The 17514-nt window shown below is 35.7% G+C and overlaps 2 protein-coding genes across 10 annotated transcripts in view; one reads left to right on the forward strand and one right to left on the reverse strand.

Moving 5' to 3' along the window:
- The window catches only part of LOC307185279 (uncharacterized protein), a 33856-nt gene extending 25591 nt beyond the window's left edge, over positions 1-8265 (forward strand). For all 3 annotated transcript variants that reach the window (XM_079919287.1, XM_079919288.1, XM_079919289.1), the window contains one exon: positions 8138-8265. In XM_079919287.1, the coding sequence (XP_079775413.1) occupies positions 8138-8217 (80 nt within the window). In that variant the 3' untranslated portion in view covers positions 8218-8265. The remainder of the gene's footprint in view (positions 1-8137) is intronic.
- Positions 1-17514, reverse strand: part of RAP1GDS1 (Rap1 GTPase-GDP dissociation stimulator 1) — a 155926-nt gene that overhangs the window by 4925 nt on the left and 133487 nt on the right. For 5 of the 7 annotated variants that reach the window (XR_013827936.1, XM_079919282.1, XM_079919284.1 and 2 more), the window contains 3 exons: positions 17302-17441; positions 11253-11379; positions 7563-7691 (listed from right to left, as the gene is read on the reverse strand). Coding sequence is in view for 6 of the 7 variants with exons in the window: in XM_079919282.1 (XP_079775408.1) it covers positions 7563-7691; positions 11253-11379; positions 17302-17441 (396 nt within the window). In the remaining variant the exon portion in view is untranslated. The remainder of the gene's footprint in view (positions 1-7562; positions 7692-11252; positions 11380-17301; positions 17442-17514) is intronic. The other 2 variants (XM_079919285.1, XM_079919283.1) reach the window with 1 other exon arrangement.

The following is a 17514-nucleotide window of genomic DNA, read 5'->3' on the forward strand; positions in this document are numbered from 1 at the left end:
CAAGACTGAACCAGGAAGAAACAGAAAATATGAACAGACTAGTTACAAGTACTGAAATGGAAGCTATGATTAAAAAACTCCCAACAAACAAAAGTCCTGGACCAGATGGCTTCACAGGCAAATTCTATCAAACGTTTAGAGAAGATCTAACACCTATCCTTCTGAAACTATTCCAATAAAATCACAGAGGAAGGAACAATCCCAAACTCATTCTATGAGGCTACTATCACCCTGATACCAAAACCAAACAAAGGTACCACAAAAAAAGAAAGTTATAGGCCAATATCATTGATGAACGGAGATGCAAAAATCGTCAACGAAACACTAGCAAACCAAATCCAGCAATACATTAAAAGGATCACACGTCATGATCAAGTGGGATTTATCCCAGGGATGCAAGGATTCTTCAATATATGCAAATCAATCACTGTGATACACCACATCAAAAAGTAGAAGAATAAAAACCATATGATCATCTCAATAGATGCAGAAAAAAGCTTTTGACAAAATTCAACACCCTTTTATGATAAAAGCTCTCTACAAAGTGGGCATAATAAAGGCCATATATGACAAACCTACAGCTAACAATGGTGAAAAGCTGAAAGCATTTCCTCTAAGATCAGGAACAAGACAAGGAGCTCATCAGTGCATTCGGTAAAGCTGCAGGATACAAAATTAATATACACAGAAATCTGGTGCATTTCTATACATTAACAACAAAAGATCAGAAAGAGAAATGAAAGAAACAGTCCCATTTACCATCTCATCAAAAAGAATAAAATACATAGGAATAAACTTACCTAAGAAGGCAAAAGACCTGTACTCTGAAAACTATAAGACACTGATGAAATAAATTGAAGATGACACAAACAGATGGACAGATATACTGTACAATGTTCTTGGATTGGAATAATCAATATTGTCAAAATGATGATACTACCCAAGGCGGTCTACAAATTCAATGCAATCCCTATCGAATTACCAATGGCATTTTTCACAGAACTAGAACAAAAAATCTAAAAATCTGTATGGAGACACAAAAACCCCCAAATACCCAAAGCAATCCTGAGAAGTAAAAACGGAGCTGGAGGAATCAGGCGCCCTGACGTCGGACTATACCACAAAGCTACAGTCATCAAAACAGTATGGTACTGGGACAAAAACAGAAATATAGATCAATGGAACAGGATAGAAAGCCCAGAAATAAACACACACATGTATGGTCAATTAATCTATGACAAAGGAGGCAACACTATACAATGGAGAAAAGACAGTCTCTTCAATAAATGGTGCTGATAAAACTGGACAGCTACATGTAAAAAAAATGAAATTAGAACATCCTTTAACACCATACACAAAAATAAATTCAAAATGGATTAAAGACCTAAATGTAAGACTGGATACTATAAAACTCTTAGAGGAAAACATAGGCAGAACACTCTATGACATAAATCACAGCAATATCTTTTTCAACCCATATCCTAGAGTAATGGAAATAAAAACAAAAATAAACAAATTGGACCTAATTAAACTCAAAAGCTTTTGCACAGCAAAGGAAACCATAAACAAAGTGAAAAGACAACCCACAGAATGGGAGAAAATACTTGCAAATGATGCGACTGACAAAGGATTAGTCTCCAAAATTTACGAAGAGCTCATGTAGCTCAATATCAGAAAAAAAAAAACAACCCAATCAAAAAATGGGCAGAAGACCTAAATAGACACTTCTCCAAAGAAGATATATAGATGACCAAGTGGCACATGAAAAGATGCTTAACATCGCTAATTATTAGAGAAATGAAATCAAAACCGCAATAAGATTCTACCTCACACCAGTCAGAATGGCCATCATCAAAAAGTCTACAAACAATAAATGCTGGAGAGGGTGTGGAGACAAGGGAACCCTCCTACACTGTTGGTGGGAACGTAAATTTGTATAGCCAGTATGGAGAACAGTATGGAGGTTCCTTAAGAAACTAAACACAGACCTACCATATGATCCAGTAATCCCAGTCCTGGGCATATATCTGGAGAAAAACATGGTCCGAAAAGATACACGCACCCCGATGTTCACCACAGCACTGTTTACAATGGCCAAGACGTAGCACAACCTAAATGTCCACTGACAGATGAATGGATAAAGAAGATGTGGTACATATATATAGTGGAATATTACTCAGCCATTAAGAAGAATGAAATAATGCCATTTGCAGCAATATGGATGGACTGAAGATTATACTAAGTGAAATAAGACAGAGAAAGACAAATATCATATGATATTGCTTATATGCAGAATCTAAAGGAAAAAAAGATACAAATGAACTTATTTACAAAACAGAAACAGACTCACAGACTTAGAGAATGAACTTTTGGTTACCGGGGGTGGGACAGATTGGGAGCTTGGGATTGACATATACACACAACTATATATAAAATAGATAACCAACAAGGACCTAGCGTGCAGCACAGGGAACTCTGCTCAATACCCTGTAATAATCTAAATGGGAAAAAATTTTGAAAAAGAATAGATACATGTACATGTATAACTGAATCACACTGCTGTACACCTGAAACTAACACAACATTGTTAACTATACTCCAATATAAAATTAAAATTTTAAAAAATAAATAAAACATTCACTAATAGACTATAATGGTAAAACTAATAATAAAAATAATCAGTTTCATTACAACGTAATAAAATAAAAATAAACATAGTGGAAAGGCTAAAAAAATACAAAAAATGAAACCAGAACCAACGTTTTTAGCAGAAATAGAAAAATCCATTTTAAAATTCAGATGGAATCTCAAGGGACTCCAGATATCTAAAACAATCTTGAAAAAGAATAAAGTTGGAGGTCTTACACTTCCTAATTTCAAAACTTACTACAAAGCTACAATAATCAAAACAGTGTGGTGCTGATATAAAGACAGAGAGATTAACAGAATAGAACAGAAAGCCCAGAAATAAGCCCTCACATATATGGTCAAATAATTTTCAACATGGGTGTCAAGACCATTTAATGACAAAAGGACAGTCTTTTCAACAAATGGTGCTGGTAATATCCACAGGAGAAAAATGAGGTTGGTCCCTTACCTTACATCACATACAAAAGTTAACTCAAAATAGATCAAAGACCTGAACATAAGAGCTAAAACTGTAAGATTCTGAAAGAAAACATAGGGGTAAGACTTCATGACATTAAGTTTAGTAATGATCTTTTGGATATGCATGAAAAGCACAGGCAACAAAAGGAGAAACAGATAAACTGGACTTTATCAAAATTAAAAACTGTGTATCAAAGGACACAACAGTGAAAAGGCAACCCTTGGAATAGGAGAAAATACGTGCAAATCATATATCCAATAAGCATTTAATACACAGAACATATAGAGAACTTTTCCAAAAACAACCCAAATAAAAAATGGGCAAAGCACTTGACTAAACATATCACCAAAGAAGATAAGATATACAAATGGCCAATAAGCAAATGAAAAGATCCCCAACATCACTAATCATCAGGCGAAAGCAAATCAAAACTACAATAAGATACCACCTGACAACCATTAGGATGGCTATTATCAAAACAAATAACAAATATTAGCGAGGATGTAGAAACTGGAACCCATGTGCACCTCTGGTGGAAATGTAAAATGGTGCAGACACTGTGGAAAACAGTACAGTGGTTCCTCAAAAAATTAAGCATAGAATTACTGTATTATCTAGCAATTCCACTTCTGTGTATATAAGCAAAATAACTGAAAGCAGGAACTCAAACAGATATTTGTGCATTCATGGTCATAGTGGCATTATTCACAATAGCCAAAAGGTGAAAATAACCCAAATGTCCACTGATGGATGAATGGATAAACAAAATGTAATATATACAAACAACGGAACATTATTCAGCCTTAAGAAGCAATGGAATTCTGACACATGCTACAACATAGATGAGCCTTGAAGACATTATGCTAAGGGAAATAAGCCAGACACAAAAGGAAAAATATTGTATGATTCCACTTACATGGGGTACCATGAGTAGTCAAATTCATAAAGAGAGAAAATAAAATGGTGGTTGCCAAAAGCTGGGGAGATGGGTGATTAGGGAGTTACTGTTTAAAGAGTATGGAGTTTCAGTTTGGAAAGAAGAAAAAGGTCTGGAGATGAATGGGGGGATGGTTGCACAGTGATATGAATGTACTCAATCCACTGAACTGTACACTTAAAATGGTTCAAATGGCAAATTATATGTATATTTTACATTAAGAAAATGCCTGAACAATTATGAACATGCTTGAAACAAATGAGATCACAGCAAGGAAACAGAAGATATAAAGAAGAGAATAGAAATTTTAGAACTCAAAACTATAGTACCTGCAACAAAAAGCTTGATAAGCCTATCAAGACAGAAGAAAGAAGAGAAGACAGAGAAGACAGAAGAAATAATCAGTGAACTTAAAGCAATACAAAGCAATAAAGCAATACAAATTACCCCATCTGAACAACGGAGAGATAATAAACTGGAAAAAAAATGAACAAAACCTCAGGGACCTGTGGGATATAACTAAAGAGCTCACATTTATGTCATAAGAGGCCTTGAAGGAGAAGAGAAATAAGGTGGGACTGAAAAGGTACCTGAAGGAACATGGTTAAAAACTTCCCAAATTTAGCAAAAGACATAGCGTACAGATTCAAGAAGCTGAGCAAGCCCTAAACAGGATAATCCTAAAGAAATCTATGCCAAGACACATCATATTCAAACTTTTGAAAACTAAGAGAAAAAAGTCTTGAGACAGAAATGACACCTTACCTACAAGGGAAAAAACAGCGAGATAGTGGATTTCTCATAAGAAACTATGGAGGCCAGAAGAAAGTGGCACAACATTTTTCATGTTCTGAAAGAAAAGAACTGTCAACCCAGAATTCTATACACAGAGAAAATATTTTTCAGAAATGAAAAAGAAATCAAGATATTCTCAACGAAAATGAATAAATAAGGAATAATAAAGGAAATGAGAATTTGTCACAAACAGACCTAACCTAAAAGAATGGCTAAAGGAAGTTCTCTAAACAGAAAGGGAATAAAAGGAATTTTGGAACATCAGAAAGAACAGATATAGCAAATACATATAGATAAATACAATAGGCTTTCCTTTTATCAAGAGTTTTCTGGATTATGTTTGATGGTTGAAAACAAAAATTATAACACTAATGTGGTTCTAAATGTATACAGAGGAAATATCACTAATTTGAAAAGACATATGCACCCCATGTTCATTGCAGCATTACTTAGAAAAGCCAAGATACAGCAGCAACTTACATGTCTATGGATACGTGAATGAGTAAAGAAATTATGGTGTGTGTATATAATGGAATATTATTCAGCCATAAAAAGAATGAAATCTTGCCATTTGTGACAATATGGCTGGACCTTGAGGGCATTATTCTAAGTGAAATGAGACAGAGAAAGACAAATACCATATGATCTCTCTTATATGTGGAATCTAAAAACCAAGTTCATAGATACAAAGAATAGATTGGTGGTTGCAGGGGACAGGGATTGGGGTTGGGAGAAATGGGTGAACTTTTAAAAATTAATTTAAATAAATGGAATAAATATTAAAAACTGCAATAATAATAAAAAACCCAAAGAAATAGTAAATGATTTTTGCTTACCGATTAAACAACACACAAACTTTTTGTTTCCCACTGCTCTCCAACTTGGGTATCATATTACAGTAAAAAAATTAAAAAAAAAAAAATCTTACCGGTTACCCAAATAATATTTCTATTTTTCTCTAACAGTGCATCACTAAAAATACTGGCCCTGGAAAAATTCAGAAAATAACCAAAGGAAATACTTCCTTAACTAAAGACTTAACACAAGAGTGTCTTGACCATTTATTTATTGGTCAAATTGAGAATGGATGCACTCTTTGTAAAGGAGAATTTTAACATTTGAGGGGTTGCCCAAGCAGGATTTGTGGAAAGGATCAACAATTACCTCAAAGAATGCAAGCAAAGCAGAGGTTACTGGGGCATTTGTCAGTACAGCGGCATAGAACAGAAAACACTACTGTGGGTAATGCAGACAGAGCCATACCAGCAACATCCAAAAAGATGGAGCCTCAAGCCCAGGGATTCCATGCTTCCAGTTCCTTTAGCAAAGCTGATGCAACTGCAGAGACAGATGCATCAAACCACTGTGACCTGATGCCATTACACAGTCCATTCATTTAATTCTCCTTGTTCTGATCAAAGCTCATCAAGCAACCCTTGATGCCTGTCTGCCCTGAAGGAGTCAATGAGCCAGACATGTGCACCTGGGGTGTTCTGAGATCAGTGGCAGGCATACTTCTCATTATATATAAGTAAACTAACATTCTGGTTTTGTACTTGGATAAGGTGAGCCTGCCCCAGGAGTCATATCCACCCTTGGTGTGTGCACAAAAAAGTCCACCTAGAATCGCAACTCTGCCCATCAAGGCTCACTACCAGAGGTGCTTTCCCGACACCCACCCCCTCTACTGCCCATCATTTGGGTTGTTACCATCACCTTGAAAGTGCCTGTCACTAACCAGACAGGACAATTTATGTTCACCACTCCTCACCCAGCACCACTGCAATGTCCCTGCTCACTTCCTTCACTGTCTTGGCTTCCTCGTCTAACCAATGGTAGTAATAATAATGATAACCAACTTTGTGGATGAAATTATGTAATCTTTAAGCATTAAAAAAAAAGGTGGGGGGATGACAGAGTGGATTAAAAAACATGACCCAACAATATGCTGCCTACACTTCAAATACAAGATACCGCAGATTGAATCTGAAAGGGTAGAAAAAGATCACGTGAATGTTATTCAGAAGAAGGTAGGAGTAGCTATATTAATATCAGATAAAGTAGACTTCAGAGCAAAGAAAACTACCAGAGACAGAGAGGAACATTACATAACGATAGAAAGGTAAATCCACTAGGAAGGGTGTATGCACCTGCCAACTGAGCTGCAAAATGTATGAAGCAAAACCTGATAGAACTGAAGGGAGATACAGACAAATCAACAATAATAGCTGGAGACTTCAACACCCTTCTCTCAATAATTGACAGACCGAGTAGGAAATCAGCAAGAATACAGAAACACCATTACCAAACAAAAGGATCTAACTGACATTTATAGAACTCACCACTCGATAACAGCAGGATACATGTTCTTTTCAAGTGGTCCATGAAATGTATAACAAGATATGCCAATGATTTCTTGAACAAACTCCTTAGCTAATATCATGGTATACAAAATCAGAATTTGTTCTTTATATAAAATATTTTAGGGTTAATGAAACTTAAAGGTATTAATTTTTTAACACTGACTTTTGCCTATATTTGCTATATAACACTTTTCATTATTAAGAATCTTGTGGGAGTATTTGCAGTGTAAAAGTAATCCTGTATCTTCCATAAACTAATTTCTAATGCTTTTAAAACCCAAAGCCACCATTTACTATTATTTTATATTTAATGTCAACCATATGTTGATGAATATCAAATGACAGAGGAAATACGTACCAGATCCCATGAGAGCACAGATCAGGACCATGGAATTATATTTGATTTCAGGAGCACTTCTCTCATCTGCTAGCAGTGTGTGTAAAATCTGTACAAGTTTAGCACTTTCTAGATCTTTCTCAGCAGTGCCTGGAACATGAAACCAAGTATCAGTTATATTCACTGGGTATGAACCTGGGACAATCTGGCTAAATACTAATTTCCCTTTCTAGAAACTGATAATGTGAAACCTTTCAAACGGGACTCATAAATAATAATGACATAGATATGCAATATTAAATTTAGACCTTGTTAAAAGGGTATTTAGATCTAAAATTCAGTAGATATTTCAGGAGTTTAGGCCTAAAATTCAATATTAAAACATTCCTTTAAATATGGGGCAATTAAAAACCTTTATTATGAAAACTGTTAAACACAAAAGCAGAAAAGATAGTATGATACACTATGTACTATCACCATCTTCAAAAATGATCATGGCCAACTGTGTATCCTCTATCTCTAGTCTTATCCACTTATTCTAATCCATCCCAGATTATTTTGGAGCAAATCCTATAATCACGTAATTTCCTCCACAGGTATTTCAGCATGTATCTTTAAGAGAATCGGACTCTGCAATTCCTATCAAAATCCCAAGAGGATTCTCCATAGGAAATAGATAAGCTTATACTAAAATTTATATGGAAAGCCACAGGCCCTAGAAGAGGTAAACAATCTTGATAAAGAAGAATAAAGTGGGAATTCCTCTACCTGATATGAAGGTCACTGTATAGCTACAGTTATCAAGACAGTGTGGTGTTGGTGGAGAGACAGACACATAGGTCAGAGGAACTGAAAGAAGACCCTAGAAGTAGACCCACACACGTAAGCGCAACTGATTTTTGACAAAGGTACAAAATCAATTTAGTTGAGGAAAGACAGCCTTTTCAACAAATGGTGCTGGAGCAATTACATCCATAGGCAAAAAAAAGAAACCCTGACCCAAACCTCACATCTTATACAGATATTAATACAAAAAGGATCACAGAGTTAAATGTAAAACTACAGGACTTTCAGAATATAAATAATCCTCAAAACTCAATAGTTAAAAACAATTTAGAAAATGGGCAAAGATCTAAATAGGCATTTCACCAAGGAATAAATACAGATGGCAAATAAGCACATAAAGATGTACATCATCAGTAGTTATTAGAAAAATGGAAATTAAAACTGCATGAGATATCACTATATATCTATCAGATTGACTAAAATAAAAGAAAAAAACAGGGACAATACTAAATGTTGGTGAGGGTACAGAGTAAATTAGATCACTTATGCAGTGCTGGCGGGAATGTAAAATGGTATAGCCACTCTGAAAAACAGTCTGTCAGTTTCTCTAAATATCAATCATGAAGTTACCATACAACCCAGGAGTTATCTAGTAACTCGTAGGCATTTATCTAGAAAAATGAAAATTTATGTTTACATAAAATCCCATATATGAATGTTCATTGTAGCTTTATTTTTAAAAATCCCAAAGTGGAATCAGCCCAGATGTCCTTCAATACATGAATGGTTAAACAAATTGTGGTACATACATATCACAAAATACTATTCAGGAATGAGAAGGAATGAACTATTGACACACAAATCAATGACTCTTTAGGAATTTATGCTGAGCAAAAGAAGCCGATTCCATAAGGTCACATACGATATGATTCCATTTATATATTTTTGAAATGAAAAAAATTTTAGAAATGAAGGGCAGATTAGTGGTTTCCAGGGATTAGGAGCAGTGTAGGAGGTAGGTGAATGTGGTTATAAATGGAGAATCCTTGTGGTATTAGAACTGCTCAGATACACCTACACAGGTGATAAACTGAATATAACATACACACAAGTAAGTATAAGTGAAACTGGGGAAGTATGAATAAGATAGGTACATTGTATCAGTGGTTGGGATGTTACACTAGTTTTGCAAAATGTTACCACTGGGCAAAACTGGGCAAAGTGTACAAGGGATTTTTCTGTATTATTTCCTACGACTGCTTGTGAATGTACAATTATCAAAAAAAAAAAAAAAAAGGATAAGGACTCTTAAAATGTTGCTTCAATACTATTATCGTACAAAAATTTTATAGTAATTCCTTAATAATATCTAAAAGCCTGTAAGGATACAAGTTTGGAAAAATACGGTTTTCAAAGTGTATTTTATATTAAAAAGGTAGTAAGACCTCATTTCTAAATCTTAGGCTCAAAGAGCCCAGGAAACACTAGGTGACAACAACCAACAACAAATATGATTATGTTTTGTCATTTTATATAGTTCTGTGGTAAGGTAAACAGACTCAGGCAAATGCTCAGCTATCAGGAAGCAGACAAAATTAAAGCCTATTTAGAAGATACTAGTTATGAAGGGCACAAGACCAGATTCAGCCCAGGATAGGAAGTCAAGGATATTCTGAAATTGCTCTATCACTTTAAGCCATTTTTAAAAATCAAGCCATGAACCCCGTTTGGTATTCAATGTCCTCACCAACTCTCACCTCTTCATCATAGCTTCCCCTCTTAAAGGTGTCTGGACCTCTGGACAGACTCACATAATCTACCCAAACCATGGAGGAAATCACAGCATCTTTAACCTAAGTTAGTGACCAAAGCCACATATATTTTCTGGATGTTTTCTTTCTTTAGAATTCAAGAAAATTTTACATCCTACTTATACCTGATTTTTTAAAAATTATAAATTGTTTTAACTGTCCCCTTAAGAGGACAAAAATTCAAATCTCTCATACCTGAAATCTGAGTAAATCTGACACTGAAGGAGATATACCATGTTTATCTTTTGGCTTCTCCTTCCTGGGATAAGGGTTGGTGGGTCCACTTGCCCCAGTGTGAGAATTATGGGCAAAAATCATCACTGGGAACTGAGGTGATCAGTTAACAGTATTTACCCGAATGGTTTTGAACCGAACAGGACATGCCTACCAAGTCTATAGTCCTCCTTTATGTAAGGCAACCTCAGGCCTTACCACAGGCCATGTGACTTTGATTGTCCCCAGCTGACTATGTATCAGAGTTTGGTTCCGGAGACAAAGTTGCTACCCATAAACTAGATGCTAGCTTCTCCTGAAGAATTCTGAGTAACAGGAATGCTACTGCTAGAGAGAAACTACCTGAATCATTTAGACTCTGCTTTGGGGGAATCCTGAATGTAAATACACAGAAGAGTGACATAAAAGGTGAGAATTTAGAATGAAGGCAATGCTGTAAAGCAACAGAAACCATGGTGATAGAGAGGAGGAGGTTAGTAAGAGAGAATCAGTAGTAGAGATGGAAGGGAAGGTCTGGATGTCTGGAAGAGTAGCAAACCCTGAACTTGTTGTATTTTAAGTATTGTTTCACTTCTCCATGAGGTCTGCTGAAAATGTTTTCTGTATTCCCTAAGTGCCTAAACTTTGAGGTATCATTTAAGAGTCAAACTAACCTTAAAGCATTACCCTAAAAATGTTACCAAAAGGACAACCAAAAAGGACAGCTATGGTGACAATCTATAGAATATGATTTTCCATATACTCAGATCCGGACGGGTACAGAAACACACTGGCAAAATGCTTCTAGTCAAGGTCCTGTCTGACTTCTATTCCACTCCTGTGGCTTCCTTTCATCCAAGATAAAAACAGGAGAAAATAAGTTTATCACTGGGGTACTTACCCAATTCTAAAGCTGCTATTAGTGCCAAAGCAACAAGGGCTTCATTCTGCATTATTACATGTTCACTAGTTGCCATGGTAACTAGATGCTTGATGCCACCACTTTGTACAATGGTTTTAATTACATCCTACAATAAATTAATATCACAGAATTATAAACTTTACTTTTAAACATAAAAAAACTGCGTTACCGTCAGTCAATTCACTGTTGAGTGGTTTTCTGACAGTGTCCCTGTGAATCATTACATTTAACCATAATTTCTTCTTCTTCACAGAAGAGAAGGAAAAAGCTTTTACCTTTAAATAAATTCATCAAAAGATGACAACTTAAATTACCTAAGCAAAAAAGACCACTGCAGTTCATATCAAGGAACGGAGAGTCCCAGAAGCTAACAAAGTCAAAGAAATAAAAGTGCCATTGCCCCAAATGAAGACTTACCACGAGATCAACAAAAGAGAATAAATCTTGGAATAATAATAATGTAAAAAGTTCTTCCTTTCAGATTTTTATTATAACACCAGGTAGTTTTTTCAGATGCATCAGGTGAAGCTTTTTACGTATGTATGTGTGCATGTATACATGTATGTTTGCAGCCTTTTAAAACCTTTGTTGGGTCTAACAAAACTAGATTACATACAAAAGGACTTGAGCAGAACTTAAATCAAAATTCTGTCTCCCTCATTTCTCATGGTGTCTACAGCTCTGTCCTCTCCAGCGGCAGAGGGGCAGTGGGCTCCAGACTCAATAAATCCCACTGACTTTGAGCAAACTACTGACTCTCTCTGCATCTCAGAGACTTCACCTATAACACTGAGACAATGTAAGTGTATATCTCATAGGTTTTTGTTATAATTACAAAGTTATTACATGAAGAGCACACATAAAAGTATACAGCAAAGGCTAGATAGAAAGAAATGGGTACATTTATTTCTAGTACTCATTTTTGTCTTCATCTCACTTAGGGTTTTGTTGGATTAAATATGATTTAGTAGAAAGCCTCAATTATAAAATATTTAAAAAGTAATTTTACTACTTTTCACTATTTTTAGTAATTTGAAGTAAGCACTGAATATTTTAAGTAGCCTGTCCAAGTTAGCTTCAATGGTACAAAACTGTAATTAGAAATATTTTCAAATTAATTTGCTAAAATATTGGAAAAAGGGTTTATGCTTCTACCTTATGTAAATTTTTAAGAAAACTAGTTATAGACAGTATCTTTGCTTTGAGTCCAAACTTGTTTAGTGAGCAAACATTCTAAATCAAATAGAGTCTAAGTTCTGAGTTTTTACAGCAGTTGTGTTCTAGCATTTAATGTCTTTTCGCATCAACTTTTTTAGAAAGTGAGAAACTACCTTTTAAAGCCTTTTCTAATGAAAAGAAAGCCTCCCAATATAGTCAGCCCTCCGTACCTGGAGGTTCTGGATCCATGGATTCAACCAACCATGTATTGAAAATACTTGGGGAAAAAAATTTCATAAAGTTTCAAAAAGCAGAACTTGAATTTGCTGTGCGCTGGCAACGATTTAGTAGTTACACTGTATTTCCAACGATCTACTAGCATGTACATCATATTAGGTATTATAAGTTATTTAGAGATGATTTAAAGTCTGTGGGGGATGTGTGTAGGTTAGATGGAAATACTATGCCGTTTTTATATAAGGGACTTGAGCATCCACAGATTCTGGTATCTGAGAGGGTGCCCAATCCCCCTCAGATACCGAGGGACGAGGATGACTATATACCGCTTTATACTGCTTACTCAGAGGCAGTTTATTTGAAACTGATACAGAATTCTTAAAATTAGTAAAGAATTTTATAAATATCACAAAGGAGCTTGTTGAGTAAAAACGATCAAAAGAGATTCACAAGATACATATGCAGTCACTTAGGAAGGTTCCTGGGCTGTCATTTCATCCTCTCTTTTGTGATTCACCCTCAAAAGCCCACTGTAGTAGAAAGAAGGGAAAGGGATGAATGAATGAAGAAAATCTGCACATCAGAAATACCAAAAATCACCACCCCCCACCCTGACCCCTTAAATCAAAGCGTAGCTTCTTTTCCATCTCATTTTTCTGGAACGAATATCTGAGTACTGTCCTTTAAAGTGCCTGCCCTCTCTCCTCCTACTTCAATAAATGCTTACTGAGTAGCTACTCTACAGAATCACTTTGCCCGATAGAATGGGGGATAAAAGATAAATGAAGCATTGTACTTGTGTCATATGACAAAAGAGGATTATTACTATTGACAGCTACCCTGTATGGAGAAACACCTACACACTGGACAACACTTATACACTGGGTAACTTACAGATAGTAGCTCATTTTTATCCTCACAGAAAATCCCACTAGCTAGATATTATCTCCAGTTTATAGATGAAGAAATGGAAGCTTAGATTAAGTTATGGAATTTGCCCCAAATCAGACAGTGATTAAATGGTAAAAAGCCAAGATTCAATCCAGGCAGTTTGACTACTAGGTCTTGTTTTTAACCATTTGTGGTCTATGGAAAAGCATACACACTGAATTCATCATAATGCCAAGCAGAGGCAGTCATTTAATGTGATTTGAAGGGGCTCTATGAATGTATTTTAAAGTTATATTTTTAACTTCAAGATTAAAAAAAAAAAAGAATATTAGCACCACTCCATAGAGCAAGAAGGTTCATCTGGAAAATTAAAAATAATTTTAACCAATACACTTCTAAAATTAATCCAGAGATTATTTTAACCTCTCTGAAACCATTTCATTTATAATAAGTAAACTGTAGATATACATAATGAGACGTTTTCTCTGGGTAATCCTTCTAAACCTTAGATGTCTCTGGAGAGTCTTTAAGAATTTTGGAAGTATTTTATAATGCTTTACAAAGTTTGAAACAATATTTTATTTCATAATCCTATTTTTCAAGGAGTTTTCTTATGGAAAACTAAATTTTGGTACATATATAACTAAGGCAAATTATCTGTGTTAACAGTCTCACATATTTAGCATTTATGGTCAGTTTGTTCTTAACTGTTGAGATAAATCCAGCTAAAGACTGTTGAAAATTGTATAACAATGTTGTTACAATGGAATGGTTTGAGATAGGCTTGAATTTGAGATAATCGATTTATAAGACTGTAGGCTGGTGTAGCTACTGAATCACCTACCAAAAATTTTCTTTTTTAATATTGTATCATCAAAGCTCTCAGTATAGGTTTAAGTAAATGTTGGATGAATAAGCAAATGACTAAGTACATTTGTTTAAACAAGTTTTTAGCTGATACTGATGAAGAATGTTTTACTCTTACAGGTTAAAGAAAAGTGCCTACTTTGATAAAAGGGAATTTTTATTTTCCTATTGTAGAGGCAAACTATATTTCTTTCTCTGTTTTTGATATCTGCAGTCAGAAGGTCCAGCTAGTTGGTTACGAGTCGTAGCCTAGGGCACTCTTTAGAGGGAAGATGTAACTTTACCTAGTGGCATAAGCACAAGGATACACCATACATGGCTGAAAGGCCTAAGCCAGCATGAAACCCCATGAATCAGTGCAAACTTTTGGAGGACTGGACTCTAAGGTAGAATTCAGGGTGACTTTAAAAGGAGTAAAATATTCAAAGTTTAAGAATAACATAAGGACAGAGCTGTGATTCACAACAGTTGGTTAAGGATATACAGGAATGTAACAAATTTGTACCTAGTGTTTAATTATTTTAAAAACTTACTCCAGAGCAGCATTTTCCAAAGTATGTCCAGTGGAATGTTAATAGATGCCTCTTGCAAAAAAGACCCACAGTTAAATAGCTAAAGTTAAGGAAGTTTCTTTAGAGCTTCTACAGAATTCTAAAGGCAAGTAAAGGGAATGCACTATTATCCTAACTACTCTGACCATGAAACCCCTTTTCTTGGAACATTTCTTGGGGTTATTATTCGATAGAACATATTTTGAGAAATGCTGTTCAAACAGAATCATCTATTCCTTGAATGTTAAATTTAAAAATAATTTAAATTAATAATTCTAATCCAGAGCTCAAATAACACACCTTGTATTCTAATCATTAACGTCTATGAATCAAGGTTCCTATTGCCTCTTAGTAGCAGTATAATCTCAATTGTAGGAAACATATGTAAAGGAAAAAGTAGCCTATCTGGTACTGAATTGTAAAGAAGTTATAATGTAACTATAAAGTTGCAATCCCATATCATTTCAAATTGTTTTTTATTACACACACACACACACACACACACACACACACACACACACACACACACACCTAGAAAGGTACCATCCCATATTTCTCATAAGTCTTTTCAAAGAACCTACATGGTGATGGATGCTTAATGGGTATTTTATTTGAAAACTTTTGGGGGGAGGGAGTATGGTATTAGATAAGGGAAAGGGAATCTGTGATAATGAAACCCACAGAAAAGCCTCAAAACCCTCAGATCTCAATATTACAGCATCTGAAGAGCTTTGGTTCCAAGATTGGGTTATTTAAGATGATGGAACGTTATCTTCCTGTGCACACATTTTTGTGTCCACTAATGGTTTGGTTATACAATTCTGTTAGTTGTTAGTGAACTTAAGGTATATTATGGATTAATCAAGTCTTCATTGGCCTAACCACCACAAGTAACAGGAATTTACCTGAGAGTTCTAAATTCAGATGCCCAAACATGGCTCTGTTTGTTGCAATCTAGTTAACAGAATTATGGTTTGCCTAAATGAAACCACTGGTAAGAATTCTCCTAGAATGGAGCAAAGAATTAGGTAAAGACTCTGAAAAGGATAGAAGAGTGATTTGGCAGTAAGCAAGTTAGGGAATGTCAGTTCTTCTCATAGTCTCTTATTTTGATGAATGGCATGATTACCCCACCTGGTGCTAAGCCCCAAACTTGGAATTCTCTCTAAAACCTCCTTCTCCTTGGACCCCACTTTTGAATTCTGTCAATTCTGCCACTCATATCTTTCTCAAATCCTTCTTTTCCATCCTCACTGCTTCTATTAGGTTGAACCATATGATACCTGTTTCTCTGTGTCAAAATGGTTGAATACCAGCAACTTCAAATTGCTTAACCCAAAACCTTAATTCAGGCCTTTGTCATCTCGCACGTATATTTTTGAAAAACTATGTTTTCCTTGCCCTTAGTAAGCCCTAGAGTCGTCTTTCTAATGAAAACCAAATAATAGCACCCTGGTGCTTAAAATCCTTTGGGAGCTTCCTAATTCTCTATAGGATAAATTCATACGCCTTAAGCTGGCACATAATTCATCTTGATCCCCTCTTCTCTTCCTCTCTGGTCACTGTCTTTACACACTCTGCTCCAGCAATACTGCTTTACTTGCGGTTTTCCTCTTGGACTATGTTGTTGTAGACCTCTGTGCTGCTGACACACTGTGGTCTTTGCTTGGAGGCCTTTCTATGCTTTCTCTTCCCACTCTCCTCCTGAGAGATTCCCAGTTAACATCTAAAACACGACCCCTTCTGTGATGCCCAGACAGTTGGTCTCTCTGTCTTCTAAGTTATATCTGAATTGGAGTCTGTGGCTTTAATGCTGTTTTTATATCTGCCCTCCCACTGGACCGTTAATTCTTGAAAGTCATACTATATTTTATAATATTTACACTGTAAGTACCAAAATGTTGACTGTGAAATGAACAAATGGGCCTGACAGAGCAGTTATGATGAAGAGGTAAAAGGACTACCACAGGAGTTCATTTTGCTATGCTTTCTTCATACTTTCCATCTTGTCAACAATATACTTGGTCCTGTACTGGTGTCAGTGAAAATGGATGGGATTTTAGGCTGCTATAGGTGAGACAGGTAGTAGGAAGGTCCAAGTTAACAGCTGCTTTTGCTGCAGGGAAAGATGCCAAGAGGTAGCATCTGACGGGGAGGAACATTCCTGTGGCCAACCAGCTGGAACAGTTACTATGGTGAAGTCAATTATTTATACGAAGGAGATTTACACAAGTCAAGGAATACCTTTACTTTCAAGCTTTTTGTCTTGCCATCTTCTTTTAATCTGTTTCATAAATAAATGAACGGTTTCCTCCAGGACTTACTTTTGATTTACTGTGTCGTATGAGGGCAGAGAGCAGTCTGTTTGACTCCCCCATCACACCAGCGTGATCTTTGGCTTCACACCATTCCACCAAACGCTCCACTAATTTAACATTCTTTCCCAGTTGTTCAGCAGCTTCTGCTATAGGAAAGAAGGCAAACCACAAAGGAATGAATCACTGATAGGCAATCAACTGAAGTAACTGGTAAAGATG

Source organism: Stenella coeruleoalba (assembly GCF_951394435.1).
Source record: "Stenella coeruleoalba genome assembly, chromosome: 4".
Lineage (NCBI taxonomy): Eukaryota > Metazoa > Chordata > Mammalia > Artiodactyla > Delphinidae > Stenella > Stenella coeruleoalba.